The 17598-nt window shown below is 46.5% G+C and overlaps 1 protein-coding gene across 3 annotated transcripts; it reads right to left on the bottom strand.

Moving 5' to 3' along the window:
- Window positions 1-6104: 6104 nt before the first annotated feature.
- Window positions 6105-15132, bottom strand: Znf334 (zinc finger protein 334). Of its 3 annotated transcripts, none has more exons than XM_005362882.2 (5): window positions 14875-15132; window positions 13928-14122; window positions 11971-12097; window positions 11583-11696; window positions 6105-10605 (listed from the first exon to the last, which is right to left on the bottom strand). In XM_005362882.2, the coding sequence occupies exons 2-5, from the start codon at window positions 13940-13942 to the stop codon at window positions 8789-8791; spliced, it is 2073 nt and encodes a 690-aa protein (XP_005362939.1). In that variant the 5' UTR covers window positions 13943-14122; window positions 14875-15132; the 3' UTR covers window positions 6105-8788. The 3 variants fall into 3 exon arrangements, with proteins under 3 accessions (XP_005362939.1, XP_026643003.1, XP_026643002.1); XM_026787202.1 differs by having other exon boundaries at window positions 6105-10602; XM_026787201.1 differs by having other exon boundaries at window positions 14902-15132.
- Between the last annotated feature and the right edge of the window lie 2466 nt (window positions 15133-17598).

Below are 17598 nucleotides of genomic sequence, written 5' to 3'. Positions count from 1 at the left end.
TCCTCCAGCAAAAGCACAGCTCTGAAGCCTCCTCAGACAGCGCCATCAACTGGGGACCAAGTTTCTAATGCTGACTATGAGGGACAATTCCCATTCAAAGCACCACAGTGTCGTATGTATGTGTGGACTTGTATGTGCATGTTGCCTTCCTTTATCATTTTATTTTTGGGGGACAAGGTCTTTTCACTAGACCTGGAGCTCAGAGATTGCCTAGATTAACTGGCCAGTGAGCTCTAGGGGTCAACCTGTCTCCATTCCCCACCCTCTCAATGCTCTTGGTTTTAATGTGTGTGCTGGGGATTTGAACTCAGATTCTCATGAGCCATTTTCACAGGCCTCCAATACAATATACATTATATAAAAATATAATGCCAGGCTGAAAGAAGGTGTAATGGTTAAGGGCGTTTTTTTTCTTGCTCTTGCAAAGGACTTGATTGATTCCTGGTGTGAAAAGTTCTTTTGGTAGATGGTGTTGCTTTTATTGGTTAATGAATAAAGCTGTTTTGGCCAGTGGCTTAGCAGACTAGAACAAGGCAGGAATTCCAAGCAGACAGAGGAGAAAAAAAGGCCGGGTCAAAGAGAAACCATGTAGCCGCCACAGGAGACAGACACCAGACACTGGACAGAACCTTGCATGTAGACAACAACCACATAGTGATACACAGATTAATAAAAAAAAAATGGGTTAATTTAAGATGTAAGAGCTAGTTAGAAATATGCTTGAGCTATTGGCCAAACAGTATTGCAATTAATATAGTTTCTGTGTGTCTATTTCCGGTCTGGGTGGCCAGGAAATGAACAATCAGCCTCCGCCAACAATCTGCCACCCAACGTGGGAATGAGTCCACGCCTACTGGGACCCCCCCACCATGCTTCTCATTCACCAGCCCACTGACGTTTCTCTCCTGCTTGCGGACCACCTGCCACTGCCTAAGACCTTGACTCCCCCTACCCCCGCAGATCCCCCAATTTTGCACATCACAGCTTGCAACTGAGGGGAAGCTTTGGGTGTCTTTCTTATTCTGGCCACAAAAAAAAAATACAAAATCACTTTAATTGTCCTTAGTAACTGCTCTTAATTTGTTAACAAAGCATATTTGTTAGTATTCTAAGTAGGCAACAACCCGTGAAACCAAACCAGGATTGTTTGCAGGTGGCTGCTCACGTTTCTCCTCAACTCTCCTCCATGCGGTTGCAACTGCGACACCTGCTGGCCAATATAGATTATTACACCTATTCACTGAAATTTCCTAAAGGAGGTAAATTAATTGATAAATTTGAAAGTTATATGATCACTGACAATATTACCATTCAGGAATTTAATAACCATTTTGCTTATGCTATGGATGGTATTCTACAAGGCTTATGTAATTTTCCATATGCATCCATTTATTTGATTTTGGAAATTAGCTTTGTTATTCATATCATATCCTTAACAAAATGGTTTGATAAGAGCTAAAATTGAGACACTTTTAGAAATTTTGTTATATGTATATTTCTGCTCTTGATTAAGGTATTGTGTTTGTGTAGTTCATTTAAAATGTAATGTATAATTAAAAAATACAGGTTAATAGATAGTCATCTATAATACTAGAGCTTGTAGTCATGTTAGTTAGGTTGTCTAGATATATAGAGATATATTTCAGTTAGATAGATCATCTTCAAACCTTTCAAAGACCTATGGAAGATGGCATTTAAAATGTTTTAAGAACTTAGGACTTTTCATAACAATGAGACACATCTGCTCCTGGCAGCAATAATCTACTTCAAGAGAATGACGGACATCAAAGAGGTTCCTTGTGCAGTTTGCTAGTATTTGGGCAAAAAACTGCTCTTACATAGACTGTCTGATGTTATGCTGTATGAACTGGACATGCAAGACCCACAGAAAAAAAGACTACTGAACTTGCCCAAAGGTGAGATGGTCCTTCAGGGTTCCTGTTTCATGAAAGTCTGCTAGATATACTGCAGGGCACAGAAGAAAGTGACTGACAAACTGCTAATATAGGCGGAACTGTCTTTGAAATTTCCTGCTTCATGGGAAAGTCTGCCAGATACTATATGGGCCTGTAGGCTGAAGATGGATGCTTCAATGATACAGAAGAACTTTGGGTGACTGTCCAGGCAGAGAGATGTCTCTGTCAATTCTAGAGTTTTGGAAGTTGCTTACAATGCACTTCCTGTTTACTTAGATAATATATCCTTCTGGAGTCTTTGATGGAGTTGAAGAATAGATGGTTATAGTTTTCCTTGGTTATGATAAAAGATAAAGTAGATATAAGCATTGTAACTGTAATTCTTGTTTGATACCTGTTTTATTATATGTAATTTACTATGTTAAAGTTAAAAACCTTCCTTTTCATTTAGACAGAAAAGGGAAAATGGTGTGGGAAGTCCTTATGTATATGTGTTGCTTTTATTGGTTAACAAATAAAACTGTTTTGGCCATTGACTTAGCAGAATAGAGCAAGGTGGGAATTCCAAGCAGACAGAAGAGGAAAGAAAGAAGAGTCAAAGAGACGCCATGTAGCCACCGCTGCAGAAGACAGATGCTGGACATTGGATGGAACCTTGCAGGTAGGTCACAACCACATGGCAATACACAGATTAATAAAAATGGGTTAGTTTAAGATGTAAGAGCTAGCTAGAAATACATTTAAGTTATTGGACAAACAGTATTGCAATTAATACTGTTTCTGTGTGTTTATTTTGGGTCTGGGTGGCCCGGAAACGAACAAGTGGTCTGCGCCTACACATTCCCAGCACCTACACAGGCAGTTCCCAACTTCCTCTAACTCCAGATCCAGGGAATTTGACCTCCTCTGGTGCCTATGCAGACGTACCTAGGCACACATGATATGCACATAATTAAAGATAAGAATTAAAAGTGGGCATGATGGCACATGCTTTTAATCCAAAAACTTGAGAGGCAGAGGCAAATGGATTGCTTGTGAGTTCAAGGCCAGCCTAATCAGGCTACATAGTGAAATCCTGTCCCAAAAAATGCCCCTCCCTTTAAAAAAATAAGATAAGGGTCTGAAGAGATGACTGTTCCAGAAGACCCTGCTTCATGTCCCAGTTCCAGGAGATCTGACATCCTCTTCTGGCTATAATAGTCACCAGGCACGTGCCCAGCACAGATATGATTGTAGGCAAAACACCCACACCCATTAAAAAAAGAAAAAGATTAAGTCTTTAGAAATAAAGACTAGAAGCCATGATTTGTCTTTTTCATCATCTGCCCTTCCAAAGGGTTTGAAAGGAAATGCAAGCACCAAAATTTAAAAATCTCACCCATAACAACAGAGAAATCTCTGAACAGATTTTGTTTATAACAGCCTGCAAAAATTCCTGACCTCCATTACTTAGCACCAACCTCCCGGAGGACCCAGGATGGGAGGGTCATGCTCAGGAGTGGGAATTGGCATTCTCTGGGGAAGGCATCTTCCTAATGCTGCCTCTTTAATTTCCCCAATGTTAGCATGATGTATTTAGGGCTCGCCACTAAATTAACGGCACAGTGCATTACGGCGCGTGTTTAAGCGTCTTTGTTGTGCGTTATAGCATCTAATTTCCACTTCAGAGTAATTGGCCTCCGTGAGTCCTTTTTCCCAGCCCCTAAAAGCACTATCACTTAGTGACTTCGGATGAGGGCGGTGCGGTGATTAAGTGATTTACAATTTTAGTAAAAGTGAATGCTAAAATGATTAACCAAGCCACCAAATCACTCAAAATATTCTAAAACACAATGGGTTCTCTGGTGGCCATAGTGCCCATGGGCCCAGCTGCTAAATGGGTGCATTTTGGTTTATGTTGATGTGACGCAGCCAAATGTCACAACACACATGAAGCTCACAATTAGCACTCATTGATATCTGTATTGTGGTTCTGCACAACTTCCAGGAGCTTGGGAAGGCTTGAGCTGACTTGGAGTTTGTACCTCCAGGACCAGGCATGGCCATGCTTTGGTATTGTTTCATCTGTACACATGGAATTCCTGGACGCTATGTGGCACTGCCCTCCATATTTTCTGTGGTGCCATTTCAGAGTGTGGATACAAATACTTGGAAGTAAAGGAGAATGGGCGCCGACCTTGTGACCGTCCTTATCTCTCTGTAATTGACTGTCTATGGTCAAGGGGATTGTGATAGTATTGTCAACCGGACAAAACCTAGAACTCCCCCCCCCAGGTGGGGTGAAGGGCCTGTGAGGATTTTCCAGCTGGGGTGGGGACCCATCCTGGATGTGGGTGGTACTGTTCCCTGGGCTGGGCTCTGGACTGAATGAAAGGAGAGAAGATGAATGGTGACCCTGCACCCACCCCTCGCTTCTCTTCCTCCTGCGGGTGTAATGTGGCCAGTCGTCTGGAGCTCCTGTGCCCTGACTTCACACCATGGTGGGCCACAAAACCACGAGCTGGGGACCTGGAGAGAGCTCAAACTACAGCAGAGGGTCACTGACGGGGACACACTAGCAGACATCTGGTGGCCAGAAATCCTTGCTGACAGTGTTTCTGTGAGTAGAGGGATTCTGGGGTACAGAGGGCAGAGGGTGTAACTTTTGAATACTTCACACTGTATCTGCTGTGCAGGAGTCCCAAAGAGTCCCACTGACTTCACACAGACACATGCTATGAGCAAGCAGCCTGCTAGGGGGTGCTGTGCCCATTTTAGACTAGAAAATGCAATCATTTTCCATTAAGCTAGCTTCAGGGGGAACCAGGAGGGATTTCAACATGGTCTGGCTGTATGGAGTCAGTGGACAACGTTCCCCCTGCACTCCTGCAAGCAACAAGGACTTACCTGTGATGCTCTAAGGCATCCCATGAAAACATCAACTGAGAAAACGAAGACTTTCCTAAGTATTGAAAGGTTCTCCACAGCAGCATGCTACAAAGGACGGATGGATTTATAAATGCAAAGCAATAGGGTAGAACTGAAGGCTGTCAGCACCATCAATACTGAACAATTTCTAAAACCTTCCTCCTGCTTTCAGAGAATGAATTTACTCTCCACTTCGCCGGCAGAATAGGAGCAATTGTAATGGGAGTTTCCACTCTGTCTACCCGCTCATTGCCAGTGTGAATCACAGGGAGGAACAGGCAGGGCAACGGTGTTTCTATCATTAAAAGATTCCCCTCCCCTGTGCACCTGACTGCCCCAAATAGAACTTCCTTCCTTCCTTGTGCCTGGGAACTTTGACTAGTGGGTGCCTCCGCCAGACTGACCCGTGGGGAATTTTCTTGATTGTTGTGGACGGGCCCAGCCCACTAGGAGTGGTGCCACCCCTGGGCAGGTCATCTTCGGTAGTATAAAAAAAAGTAGGTGGAGAAAGCCAGTAAACACTGCTACTCAGTGGCCTCTGCTTCAGCTCCTGCCTCTAGGTCCTGTCCTGATTTCCCACAGGTATGGACTACAAGCTCTAAGGCGAAATGAGCCCTTTCCTCCCCAAGTTGCTTTTGGTCATGGTGTCTCTAACACAGCGATAGAAAGAAAACTAAGACCCACGCCCTTCCTAGACTTTCCTGTCAACACATAAACATACAATTAACCCAATCTTCATTTTAAAAACATTGCATTAACCTGTGTGTATGGGGGTATTGGTGGATACGGATGCATGTGCCGGTGTGTGTATGGCGGGGAGGCAGCAAGAGGACCAGCTCGCAGGAGTTGGTTCTCTGCCTCTACCATGTGGGTCCCAGGGATCAAATGCAGGTTGTCTCGCTTGGTAGCAAGTGATCTTACCACATATATCACGTTGTTCACAAAAGCTGAAACTTGGAAGATTCTCAGATTCTCTGTAGATTCAGTAAACAAATGCTAAGTAAATAAATGACCAGCCTTGCTGCGGAGACTCCCTGCAACCCGTGCATGGAGCTCCAAGGCTGCAGCTTTTTCCACCCATGCCGGGGTGGACTTTGGTGATACAGTTGTCTTTGAGCCATCCCCACTTCTGTAAGCAACGCCCCCATACTCCGGTTAGTAGCCCCAACAGACTCACTGGCTCTGTTGGACTCTGGTGTAATCGATACTTTGGTCTGGAATAGATTTCCTTTCTAGGGTGAGTAGGTATGTTGCATCTCCCCAGTAAAAGTCTCACACAACAAACATCTATTGTTATTTTAATTTGGTAAACATGGGGGTAAACTTTAGGATGCCAAAAGATACCTCACAGCCTCTAATACCTCCAACGTGACCTTATGGAAATAAAGCCGTTACAGATGTCAGTCATTAAGATGAAGTCATGCTTGAGAAAGATGGAACCCGGATCAGACGTACACAGACACACGCAGTGAGAACATGCTGGCACGAGCTGCAGGCAGACGATGTGGCAGAAGCCCAGGCAGCTTCCAACAGCCTAGAGGGCAGGCCTGCAGCGCTGGGCCTGACTTGCTGCCCTGGGTCCTGTGAGATGAGATCCGTTCTTCTGGTCAGGGTGGTAGTTTCTTCCAGCAGCTGTAGGAAGCTCGCAGACCCTACATGTCGCTGTTCCCTTTGGCTGCTTTTACACGTTTTTCCATTTAGTTTTAATTTTTGTGTCGTAATTTTTTTAACAACTTTAAAAACTATTGTTATTCTGTGTGTGCATGGGTGCACCACAGTTCATGTATGGTCAGGACAAACTTGTGGAGCTGGGTCTCTCTGTCCACCTCTACAAGTGACCTGGCTTGCTGGCTTGCAGAACAGGCACCGTTACCAGCTGAGTTTTCTCACCGGACCTTAGAGTTTTACTTTGATGTGTCTTGTTATTTTCTGTGTGTGGGGTTCACCGTTCCTCCACTTGCAGACTTACTTTCTTTTCTCATCAGACTTGAAAAATACATTCCCCCAGCATACAGCATTCCCATACACTAAGTAGCACTGATAAAGGCCAACGATTCAGTCATCACAGAATCATGATTAGCTGCATAACCCAAGGGTAAGCAGAAGGCACAACTAGACATCTAGGGCACAGATTTCCAGAAAGTAAAAATACCTACACCAAACAGCCCACAAACTTCCTCTATAAGGAGCTGTGAGAGCTCTAAGGGCAAGGAAAGAAAATTACAAATAAGGGCTACATTCTGACAAGGCTGACAAAAATGCGCAAGAATTCTATCAGTGAGTTTTTAAAACATTTTACCTTTTCACTATTTATTTTGTGTGTGCGTGCATGCCATACCACACTTGTGGAAGGAAGGTAACTTGTGAGAAAAGCAGTTCTCTCCCAACATGTGGGGCGCAAAGATTGAACTCAGGTTGTCAGGCCTGCCGGCCAGCAGCTCTACTTATAAGTCCTCATCAGGCCTTGACCAGTAATTTTAAAAACAGATGATAAAATTCCATTTGCAGCACCAACCAAATCTTTTAAGTAATTATTAAAAATTTCAGGAAACGATTACTATTGATACACATATATTCATGTTCCAGTATGTATTATATACATGGAATACATGTGCATTCACAAGTATGTAAAGACATACATACCTTACTGCAGGATATAAAATACAGACTGAATAAATAAACCACTTTTGTTCACAGTGGGATTTCTGATGGGCCTCAAAGGGCAGCTTTCCCCACCCAAGAGCCCAACATCACAACCAGAAGCAGCAGACAGGTCAGAGAGAGACTCTCATTACCCAGAGTTAGATGACACACTTAGTCCGTCCACGAAGGGGCTGATTAGCCAAGTGACAGCATTATGCCGCTATGCCAGCTTGGCCACAGCCAAGGCCCAGGACAAGAAGCCCAGAGGCTCTCCTTTGTCTTGTCAATGAAGTGAGTACTTCAGTGTCCTAGGAAATAACAACCCATCAGAAAGCAGGGCTGGCTGGGCTTGTGGAAAATTCCACAGATGGCTGGCCAGCAGGACTTGACATTAACCCCATGTGAGCAGATTCCGGCCAGATGCATACATCCAAACTATGTGATTCTATTTGGCACCACAGAGACCTTTGCTCAGAAGCTGATACGTAAACTCTAAATAACACCCTTATGGACGTGGTCATTAGAAAATCCAGATTTTTTTTTTTTTTGAAAACACTGACATAATAATCAAACCACTAAGGGGACAGAGGTATTTAAAAATACTCGAAGCAGAGACAGTGTTTTGAGTCAAATACTCCCCAGATCCTGTTCACTATTCAAGTTTATTACGTCTTTGCTGTTCTCGCTATGGCACCTGCGCCCATGGCACCTGCGCCCGCTGGCTACTCAGCTCACCTGGAGGCTCCTGGAGGCACTTACATGCCACCTCTTGGCTTCAGCAAAGGCTCACTCCCGTGAAGGAGACATTGTGGGTGGGCGAGGGAACTACGGTTAGTCTGCCTCCTCACTTCTGCAGAAAAAGGGACTGGGGTCTGTCACTAGACAACAACAGGGACAGAGGACGAGCAGGCTGCACCGTCTAAGCTGTGAATACGGTAAACTCATAAACAGAAACCATTCAGTCATCACAGGGACATCTGGTAGAGATCTGGCGTATCAAGACTGGACGCTCACGTCTGGCAACACACGCTATGTAAACTGACTGTGGAGGGTAATCAGGTAGGGACTTGTATTTGTCTCAGGATTTGGAAGGGAGGCAGGCACACCCGGTGTAGTGTCTGAAATGCTGAATGTTTTCATTGTAACACTGAAAATCTGACGTTCCTAAAATAAACTGTATGTTGCCTATGTGAGCTCTCCGGTGTTAGGGGCTGACATCGGCAGAAAATCTCCTGCTAACCCATATGCTAACAAGGTCTCACTCCTTGATGCATAATCCAGGATTTGAGCATTATGTAAATTATCTGTTGCCTTGCTGGAATTCACTTCTTGTGAGTTTTCTGATGTAAAAGGAAGTTTGATTTATGGCGAAATGTTTTCTTGCATGTGGTACATTCATAGGGCTTCTCCCCTGTGTGTATTTTCTGATGCTCAGTCAGAGTCCAGAGCCGACGGTAGCTTTTCCCACATTCGCTACACGAATACGGTTTCTCTCCGGTGTGAATCCTCTTATGCACCGTGAACGCTGACTTATGGCGGAAAGGCTTCCCACACTCTTTGCACTTATATGGTTTTTCCCCAGTGTGAGTTCGCTGATGCTCGGTAAAGGAGACTTTCTGCCAGAAGGTCTTCCCACACTCTTTACACTCATAGGGCCTCTCTCCTGTGTGTGTCTTCTGATGGTGCTGGAGAGCTGACTTCCGGCAGTAGGTCCTCCCACACTCGGGACATTCGTACGGTCTCTCCCATATGGTTCTCTTATGTGCAAAGCGGCGTGAGCTTTTGTGGACCGTGCGCTGGTGCTCGTGACACTCGTAGTGACTCTCCTTTGTGTCCGCCCTGTTCTGCTCACTGCAGTTTGACTTCGCGGAGGGCGGGTGGCCCCACTTACTAAGCGCACCGTTCTTCTCTCCGGTGTGAGTTCTCTGGTGTATCGTGAGTGTTGTCTTAAGGTAGAAAAGCTTCCCGCACTCGGTACACTCGAAAGTCTTCTTTCCCCTGTGGATCACCTGATGCGCGACAAGGGCGGACTTCGTGCACAAAAACTTGCCACACTGGCGGCATTTATAGGGCTTCTCTCCGGTGTGGCTTCTCAGATGCACGTTGAGGGCCGACTGGCAGAAGAAGGTCTTGTCACACTCCGTACACTCATAGGGTTTCTCCCCTGTGTGGATTCTCTGGTGCGCTGTTAGGGCTGACAGACAGAAGAAGGTTTTTCCACACTCCTTACACTCGTTGGGCCTCTCTCCTCGGTGGGTTCTTTGGTGCACAATGAGGTAGGACTTCTTTCCGAAGGCGTTCCCGCACTCCTTGCATTTGTAAGGCTTCTCCCCCGTGTGTGAGCGGAAATGCTCAGCCAGGGCAGACTTCCGAAAGAAGGTCTTCCCGCACTCGTTACACTCGTAGGACTTCTCCCCGCCGTGGATTTTCTGGTGCACGATGAGGGCCGACCTGTCGATGAAGGCTTTCCCACACTCTTTGCATTTATAGGGTCTCTCCCCGGTGTGAATCCGCTGGTGTCGAGTGAGGCTTGCCTTTATACGGAACGTTTTCCTGCAGTAATTGCAAGCGTAGGGCCGCTCTCCCGTGTGGATCCTCAGGTGCACGATGAGGGTAGACCTCTTCGAGAAGGTCTTCCTGCACTCTGCACACTCGTTCCGCTTCCTCTCCTCACACTCTTCCGTTCCTGAAGAGGGGGCTGACTGCTGGAGGGCAGGCTTCCCGCCCTTGTCGTGTTCGGAGGGTTGACTTACAGTCTGGACATTCTGGTCTTTGGTAAGATCTTCACCCTGACTCCTAACGTCCCTAACCTCATCATGTTTGTTCCGTTCTGTCCCAGAATGGCCTTTGTCAGCCTTTGTGTGGAGCGGAGGTTTCTCGTACCCACCGGGCTCAGCACGTACCTTTGCATTTGCTTTGCTTTGCTTTGCAACAGTTTTCTCGGAATTAGTTTTCAAGTCATTTCCACCTGGATCATATTTATGAAGCATTTTTTCTGAAGAAACAGTATTCACATCTGGAGCAACTGTTTTCTCAAACAGAGCAGCTTTTTCTGGCATTGTTTTGTTACTGCAGGCTAAAACTGGCTTCAAAGGCTTATCTTGTGTTCCCCTGTCCTTCTCTAAGGCAGCGTCATCTTCTGGAAGGAAGGAATGGGATTAACATTAATATATGAGTTCTATGGAGCTTTGAAATGACAATCTGTAGAAAGGCCTTATGGGGGCCAAGTCTTCAGGGCCGGCTTTCCAGTGTTAAAGAGATTCAAGTGTAAATATCTCCTACTTTATACATTTATAGAGAAAAAAATGAGCAATAACACAAGGGAGGGGGCGACAAATTCACCTCTACCAGCTTACTTAACTGTGCCAAAGACAGAAGAAACTGGCAAAGACTGTAAGAGCTTTGGACACTGACAGAAACATTCCAACACAGAACAGTCCCCAACATCTTCTGGAAGTGTGGCTGACAGGTGACACGGACAAGGACGTGGTGGGAACCAAAGAGAAAAGTTTCCAGGCAGAGACCAGGCATAGCAGACCTCAGAAAGCCAGTGTTCACCAGGAAGAAGGGGCAAACTTGAGAACTCTGGAGTTTGTACAGTGCAATGGAGAATGGAAAAACAAGATTCAGAGATGATGGCGGGCGGTGGTGGCGCACGCCTTTAATCCCAGCTCTCAGGAAGCAGAGGCAGGTGGATCTTTGTGTGTTCGAGGCCAGCCTGGTCTACAAGAGCTAGTTCCAGGACAGGTAGGCTTTTTAAGAAGGGTAACCCAGTCTCAAAAAAACAAGAAAAAGAAAGAAAGAGCAAGCAGAGCGGAGTGGGGATGGATTGCAAGAATACAGCAAGCGCTTTGGCGGGCACGGTGGGGGAAGAATGAAGAAATTACTGTGTGGTGGAGGAGCTTGGGTTCTGTGGACAGAGCACTGAAAGTCAAACATTTTTATAGAATACATCTATTTGAGGAGAACATTTTAATATATACAGCACGGGAGCTAGTTTCCTCAGTCACTTATAGAGCTCTACGCCCCAGAAAATTCCAGAAAAAAAAAAAAAGATCATATAGGTGCCAGCTGCGATCACTAGCCAGCCAGGGACTGGAATTCTTTGGTTTTTACCTGCTCGGTCTTCACATTTCCCTGCATGGCTCTGACGTGGCGATTCTTCCACTATCCAAGGCTCTTTGCCTTGCTCCAGTTTTAAGATCACATCTGGTTTGCTAACACGAAACCCTGTGGAGGAGAAATAAGAGGGAACTGGGAGCAAGCTCTGTGGACTTCAAGGACTAAAGGCTGGGGAGACCGAGCAACCGAGATGCCCCACAACAACTCAATGGGGCTGATACAAATGAGTGTAGGACAGGTACATGCGTGTGCATGCGTGCACACAACTGTCATCATCTTTCTCCCTTGTTACTCAAGGAGAGAGAGCTCATTCTGATAGCCGCATGTCCTTGTGACACAGAAGAGAGGCCAGCTCTGGGTGCTGTGAGGACACTGCGCTCACCCGCTGAGATGAAGTTCCGGTAGTTCTCCAGCATCACGTCCCTGTACAGGAGGCGCTGCGTGGCGCTCAGGTACCGCCACTCCTCATGGGTGAAGGCCACAGTCAAATCCTTGAAGGAAATTGATCTCTGAAAGGACATGTTTCATTTGAGAGAATCAGAACTGAGCAACAGCAAATCTGTGAGAATATCAAATGTAAGGAGGGTGCTGTCACGGCCAACGTTAGGCTGTAAGAGATGCTTCATGGGGGATGAAAGAGCAGAAACGGCTCACTGTTTATGAGTGAGCGTTTTAAATGTGCAGATTATACTGTACCGACTCAGGTGTAGTAGGGCTCTTGCTCCACGGAGCACCCAGCATAAGTGACACAGGCGGAAACTGCACCTCAGGCAGTAACACACATGCTAGACAAAGGGTGACCACAAATGGTCCTATTTTGTGCCATCGGACTTCTGTGAGATGATCATTTTAGTCCTCACGTGAGGTGTGTCTTGCCATAGTGTGTTCACTGAGAAATAAACTCAGGCAAAACACGCATGACAGCCGAAGAGCAGTAGGAAAGGAAGGCTGTAGGGGAAGTGGGCAGAGCACACGGGTACCTACCCAGGTTTCTGCAGCACATCGGTAACACACTCGTCCATGTACTAATGACCCATGTGTTTACCTGGAAATCATAACGTAACTCTACAACCCATATGTTGGTGCCAATAAGCACGTTAACACCATTAACAACTTGCTGTTCCCATGCTTCCGGCCACAATATGAATATGAAGAGAAGTGTAGGGGCTGCTATGGGGCTCCTCGTCCTCCACCCTGGAGACCACTAGTATGAAACATGCAGACCCACAGAGGTAAACACTAGGGCAGCAGGACCCAATGTGCACGCTGGAGGCAACCTTGCAGCACACGGGTGATGGCAAGCCACCGTCTGTGGGCCAAATCCAGCCACTGTAGCTGAATCTGGCCAGCGCCTGGATCGCACTTTGCCCGTGACTTTCTCATGCAACCACTGCTGCATTAAGAGCTAAAGGAGACTGTATCCAAGCAAAACTGTAAACAGTTATTATCTGGCCTCCCAGAAGAAGCTTGCTGTTCCATGCTTGAAAACATGGGAAACAACAGCTAAAAGGTCCAGTCAAAGAGGAAGAAAATTAGGATGCCCTTCTACAGGGAGCATCAGCGGGTGTGAGATGAAGGTACTTCGCTACTTGAGGACCAAGATGGACTGACCACATGTGGGACGGAGACATTATGAGCTGGTGGGATGGCACGACCGGAGCTGGGCACACGCCAACATCATATGCTAAGAGACTTAACACATACCTCATTTTCTTTTGCTCCCCCTCCCCGTTTTTGAAACAGTTTCAGACTGTAGCCCAGGCTGGCTTCAATCCGTAGCAACTCTCCTGCATTAGCTTCCTAAGTACTGGAATTACAGGCGTGAGCCGCCACAGCTGGCTTTGGGCCTCATTTTCTTCCTAGCTTGTGTAACTGAAGGATTAACAGCCTTGGCAGGAAACATTGGGGAAGAAGCACACTGGACAGACGGACTGCCAACATTATTTCTTTTTTGGACAGCAGGACTCCTAGTGTCTTTAGAGGACCCTTGTGGAGAGAAAAGCAAGAATCCCACCCTGAGGTTCTTCAAGGCAGGACGATTTCAGAGCTCAAAGGGTTGCATGGTAAAACTCTAAATGAGAGTATCCCTGGCTGTCCAGGAACTCTATGTAGCCCAGGCAGGCCTCAAACTTAGAGATCCACCTGCCTCCCAAGTGCTGGGATTAAGGTCATATACCGCCCTGCCCTGCAATAAGTTCACTCTTCTGGTATTGATCTGATTCCCTTATTTTCCTTGAGGCTGAATTTTATATATTTCTACCATTTCACCTGCGTGTATATGTTGTAATCCAATGACAACCCACGGCCCAAGGTGGGAAGTGAAGCCCTCAGTGACTTACCTGGGAACTTTCCATTTTCAGGTGCTCTCAAGAAAGGGCCAGGAATGATGATCCAAGGGCTGGGTGAGGAAGAACGGGGTCAGTCACAGACACACCGTGGAAGGAAAGGACTCTGCGGCCAGCATCATACACGAAGCAACTGCTTGAGGGAACGCCCACGAGCAGCTCTGAATGGACCAGTCTGAGCTCTTCTCACTGTGTGGATGGAAACAAAGGCGTTAAGCTGAATTACTGTCTTACTTATGCCGCCTTAAAAAACAAACACACAACACTTAGGAGTTCATATTAGATCAGATCAATAAACTTCAGTATGTATAAAGCCTGGAGGAGCAGTACAGCAAAAAAGCAACTCTAAGATTAAGACATTAATTAACTCATTTCTGGCATCACTGACCTGTTTTTCTAAGAATGCATTCCGAGATGAGATCAGAAAACCCAGATAGAAGGACTGAGGGTTTTGAGATGATTACCATTCGGCTCCCCTCCCCCAACCTTAACTGCAGTTTCATGAGAGGCCTCTGCTTAAATGTGGTTGAGGACAAAGGCCTGACCTGGGAATCAACAGGCTGGAATGAAATTCTTGGCTCTGTCACCAGCAAACTACCTAAATGGTTAAAATAGCTGCCTTGTTCATTTGAAAAGAAGGTAATTTTAAATATCTGAAAAACCTTCTCTCTAGGTACACTATGTCATTCTATATGAAGTCGTTTTCGACCCCAGGGTGGTGATGGACGTGGTTTGAGCAACTCAGGCGAAACGGCTTCCATTTGTTCTAAGTGATGGAGAGACCTTTCCCTCATCCGTGGCAGGCATCCTTTCCCTCCAAACGACAAGCCCTCAATGAAGCGTCATTCAGCCCAATCTGGATCTGCTCATTCCCTCAATCGCAGCTCAACCCCTAAGCAGCCCCGAAGGTTTCCTGGTGCAAGGGCATCCGCAGGACTTACTGCGATCCGATTTTTGCATGCACACACCTCTCCGTCCCAGGATGCCCGCCCCGAGGCCTGCAGCCCCGAAACGCCCGGCGGCCTCGCCCGGCTGCTGGACAGCCGCGAGCTTTCGCAGGCCCCGGGCGGGCTCCGGTCCCTCCGATCCTGACCCGAGCTTGCTACTCGGTCTTCCTCTGGCTCCGGGAAAATCTTCTTTTATAGTTCCCAGAAGGCGAGGAACCGCTGCGCTTAGGAGCAGCGGGAGCCTCGCCTAAAAGCGCTCGGGGAACCGGAAGCGCATTCATCAAGCCTCGGAGACGGCGCGTGCGCAACGCCTCGTGCTGCCGTTCCCACGGTTCTCCGAGGGGTGCTGCAGTCTATCCCGGACTACATTTCCCACAAAGTTCCGCGACCTCCGCAGACGATTTCCTCTGGCGCTTGATTTTAATCAATGGGCTGTGAGCCATGAGTACAAAAGGAGTGTGAGAAAGAAAGATTACAGCCTTGGAAAGTAATCCCAACAGTGTATTAAGGAAACAATAATGACTAAAGGGTTCTCTCAGAATCGAAAAATAATGGCGAGCTTTCCAAAATTACAGAAAACATCTAACAACTAAAAATGAATCAGACCGTGTCTAAATATCTTAAAAGAAAATAATAGCCATACTGCTTACTCCCGGCTGTCTGAGTTTATTGACAGGTGGATCCTCTGCTGCCAATCTTACACAAGGAGAAACCGCAATAATCAACGGCAAAATACTTTAACAGTATAATTTTTCGGTTATTTTATTTTATACCTATGGATATATTGCCTGCACGTATGCCTCTCCATCACTTTAGTGTCATGACTGGTGTCTGAGGATGTCAGCAGAGGGTACCAGGTGGTTGCTGGAAACTCTGGTCTTCTGGAAGAGCAGCCAGTACTCTTAGCCATTGAGCCATCTCTCCAGTCCCTTAACAACATAGTTTAGCCGGGCGGTGGTGGCGCACGCCTTTAATCCCAACACTCGGGAGGCAGAGGCAGGCGGATCTCTGTGAGTTCGAGACCAGCCTGGTCTACAGAGCTAGTTCCAGGACAGGCTCCAAAGCCACAGAGAAACCCTGCCTCGAAAAAAACCAAAAAAAAAAAAAAAAAAAAAAAAAAACATAGTTTAGCAGCACCAATTACATATAATACAAGAAATATAGAAACTAACCTTTCATCCATGGGGACAAATTGTGTGTGTGTGTGTGTGTGTGTGTGTGTGTGTGTGTGTGTATATATGTATACATATTAAAGAATAAAGCTACATAATATGTTTTATTCACTGGAAGGCCTGGAGGTTTCTGACAGCAAGGTGCGGAGGCTGAGAGATGGCCCTCAGTGAGCTAGGCTTCCAGGAATTCGATGCTTATATGTTGATTCCCACATCGAACGTGGCTGTCTTGTGGTTTTAAACAAAGGGGGCATCAAAAGGGACCCCATAGGTTTCCAAAAAAATCTAACCTGTGATGTCCTGGCAGTCAGGTTTGTCTGCAATGTTCCTAGAGTCTGTGTAAATCTTTAGTTTGCTATGCCCAGTCCTTTGGGACCCCAAAAGACCACCAGGGAGACCAACTCACTGAAATTCAAAAGCAAGGTTTATTGGGTGCATGCCAAAGCCTGTCGGGACCTTGTCAGTGCAGCAGCGAGATGAGGTACCCACCTTTCTAGAGAGCACTATTTAAAGGCAAATCCCAGAAAAGGTTCATTAGCAGGGTGTGGGTGACAGGCTCAGTCCTGATTGGTTGACATTTGTCTAGGGGTGTCCTGGTGAAAAGCGATGGGTGTGTGCTGGCAGGTGATCCTATCTATAACAGTTGGGAACATTAAGAATTTCCTTTGGATGGTCTGTTCCTGGGTGGTGCCTAGGTAATCTCAGTTTGTGGTCTTTATAGAACCAGGTAGTGCCTTAGGATAAGCTACTGAGACTCAGGCCTCTGCTGAGCTTGTCTTGCTGGGGCCTACAAGTCACCTAGTTACCAGAGATCAAGTGGAAATCAAAAGAAACAGAGAGGCAAAGCGGAGAACAGACGAATCTTTCTCAGCAACCAAGCCATGCCTCACCTTCCAGGCATCCTTGTCCCAACTTCAGACTCAAGGGGTGAGCCTTCTTAAGCACTGTATGCAGTCACGCTCCTGGGTGCCTCAGCTGCATAAAGAATCTCGTGAAGCAAAGCTACACAGTCAATCAATACCAGTATAGCAAACTTTTGAACAGTGACGGAGTGCTGCAGTTTCCCACAGTGACCACTAGATGGCAGAAGGCTCCCCAGCCCGCTTTCCTCGGAGGCTCCCCTTTTGCTAGTAGGAAAACCTCTGTGTGAAACCACAGTAGCTGAGGGGGTTTAGTCAAGAAGGCCTGGTGACAGCAAGCACTAAGGAAGGCTCTAACTCTTTCTGATACTTTAGACAATGTACCCAGCTGCCGTTAATGTGGGTCAAGTAATTTGCGGGGACTCTTTTTTCCCTAGCCTCATGAACTGGTACCTTGTTCTGATAACACTTTTCCCTTGGGGACAACCCCAACCTTTACTCAAGAATTCCACATACGCTCACAGGCTATGCACTGCACAGCCCCCGAGGACCCACCGATGTCTACTATATGAGAAGAACCCACTAGACAGAGCTTTGCCCAACCTGTAAAACCATCAAGACCATCCACAAAAAGATGGCCCGTCATTTTCCTAGCCAAGGTGTAGGTGTGCGATCTAAACCAAGCT

The sequence above is a fragment of the Microtus ochrogaster genome, linkage group LG8, assembly GCF_000317375.1.
Source record: "Microtus ochrogaster isolate Prairie Vole_2 linkage group LG8, MicOch1.0, whole genome shotgun sequence".
NCBI lineage: Eukaryota > Metazoa > Chordata > Mammalia > Rodentia > Cricetidae > Microtus > Microtus ochrogaster.
The sequence above is the reverse complement of the archived record's forward strand: the minus strand, read 5'-3'. Positions and strand labels throughout refer to the sequence as shown.

What these genes read in the sequence shown, in the direction of transcription:
- Znf334 (XM_005362882.2), bottom strand. An exon ending in CCGGAACTTCATCTCAGCGG is followed by an intron (nt 11,697 to 11,970) that starts GTGAGCGCAGTG and finishes TCTCCTCCACAG; the next exon opens with GGTTTCGTGTTAGCAAACCA. An exon ending in GAAATGTGAAGACCGAGCAG is followed by an intron (nt 10,606 to 11,582) that starts GTAAAAACCAAA and finishes CCTTCCTTCCAG; the next exon opens with AAGATGACGCTGCCTTAGAG.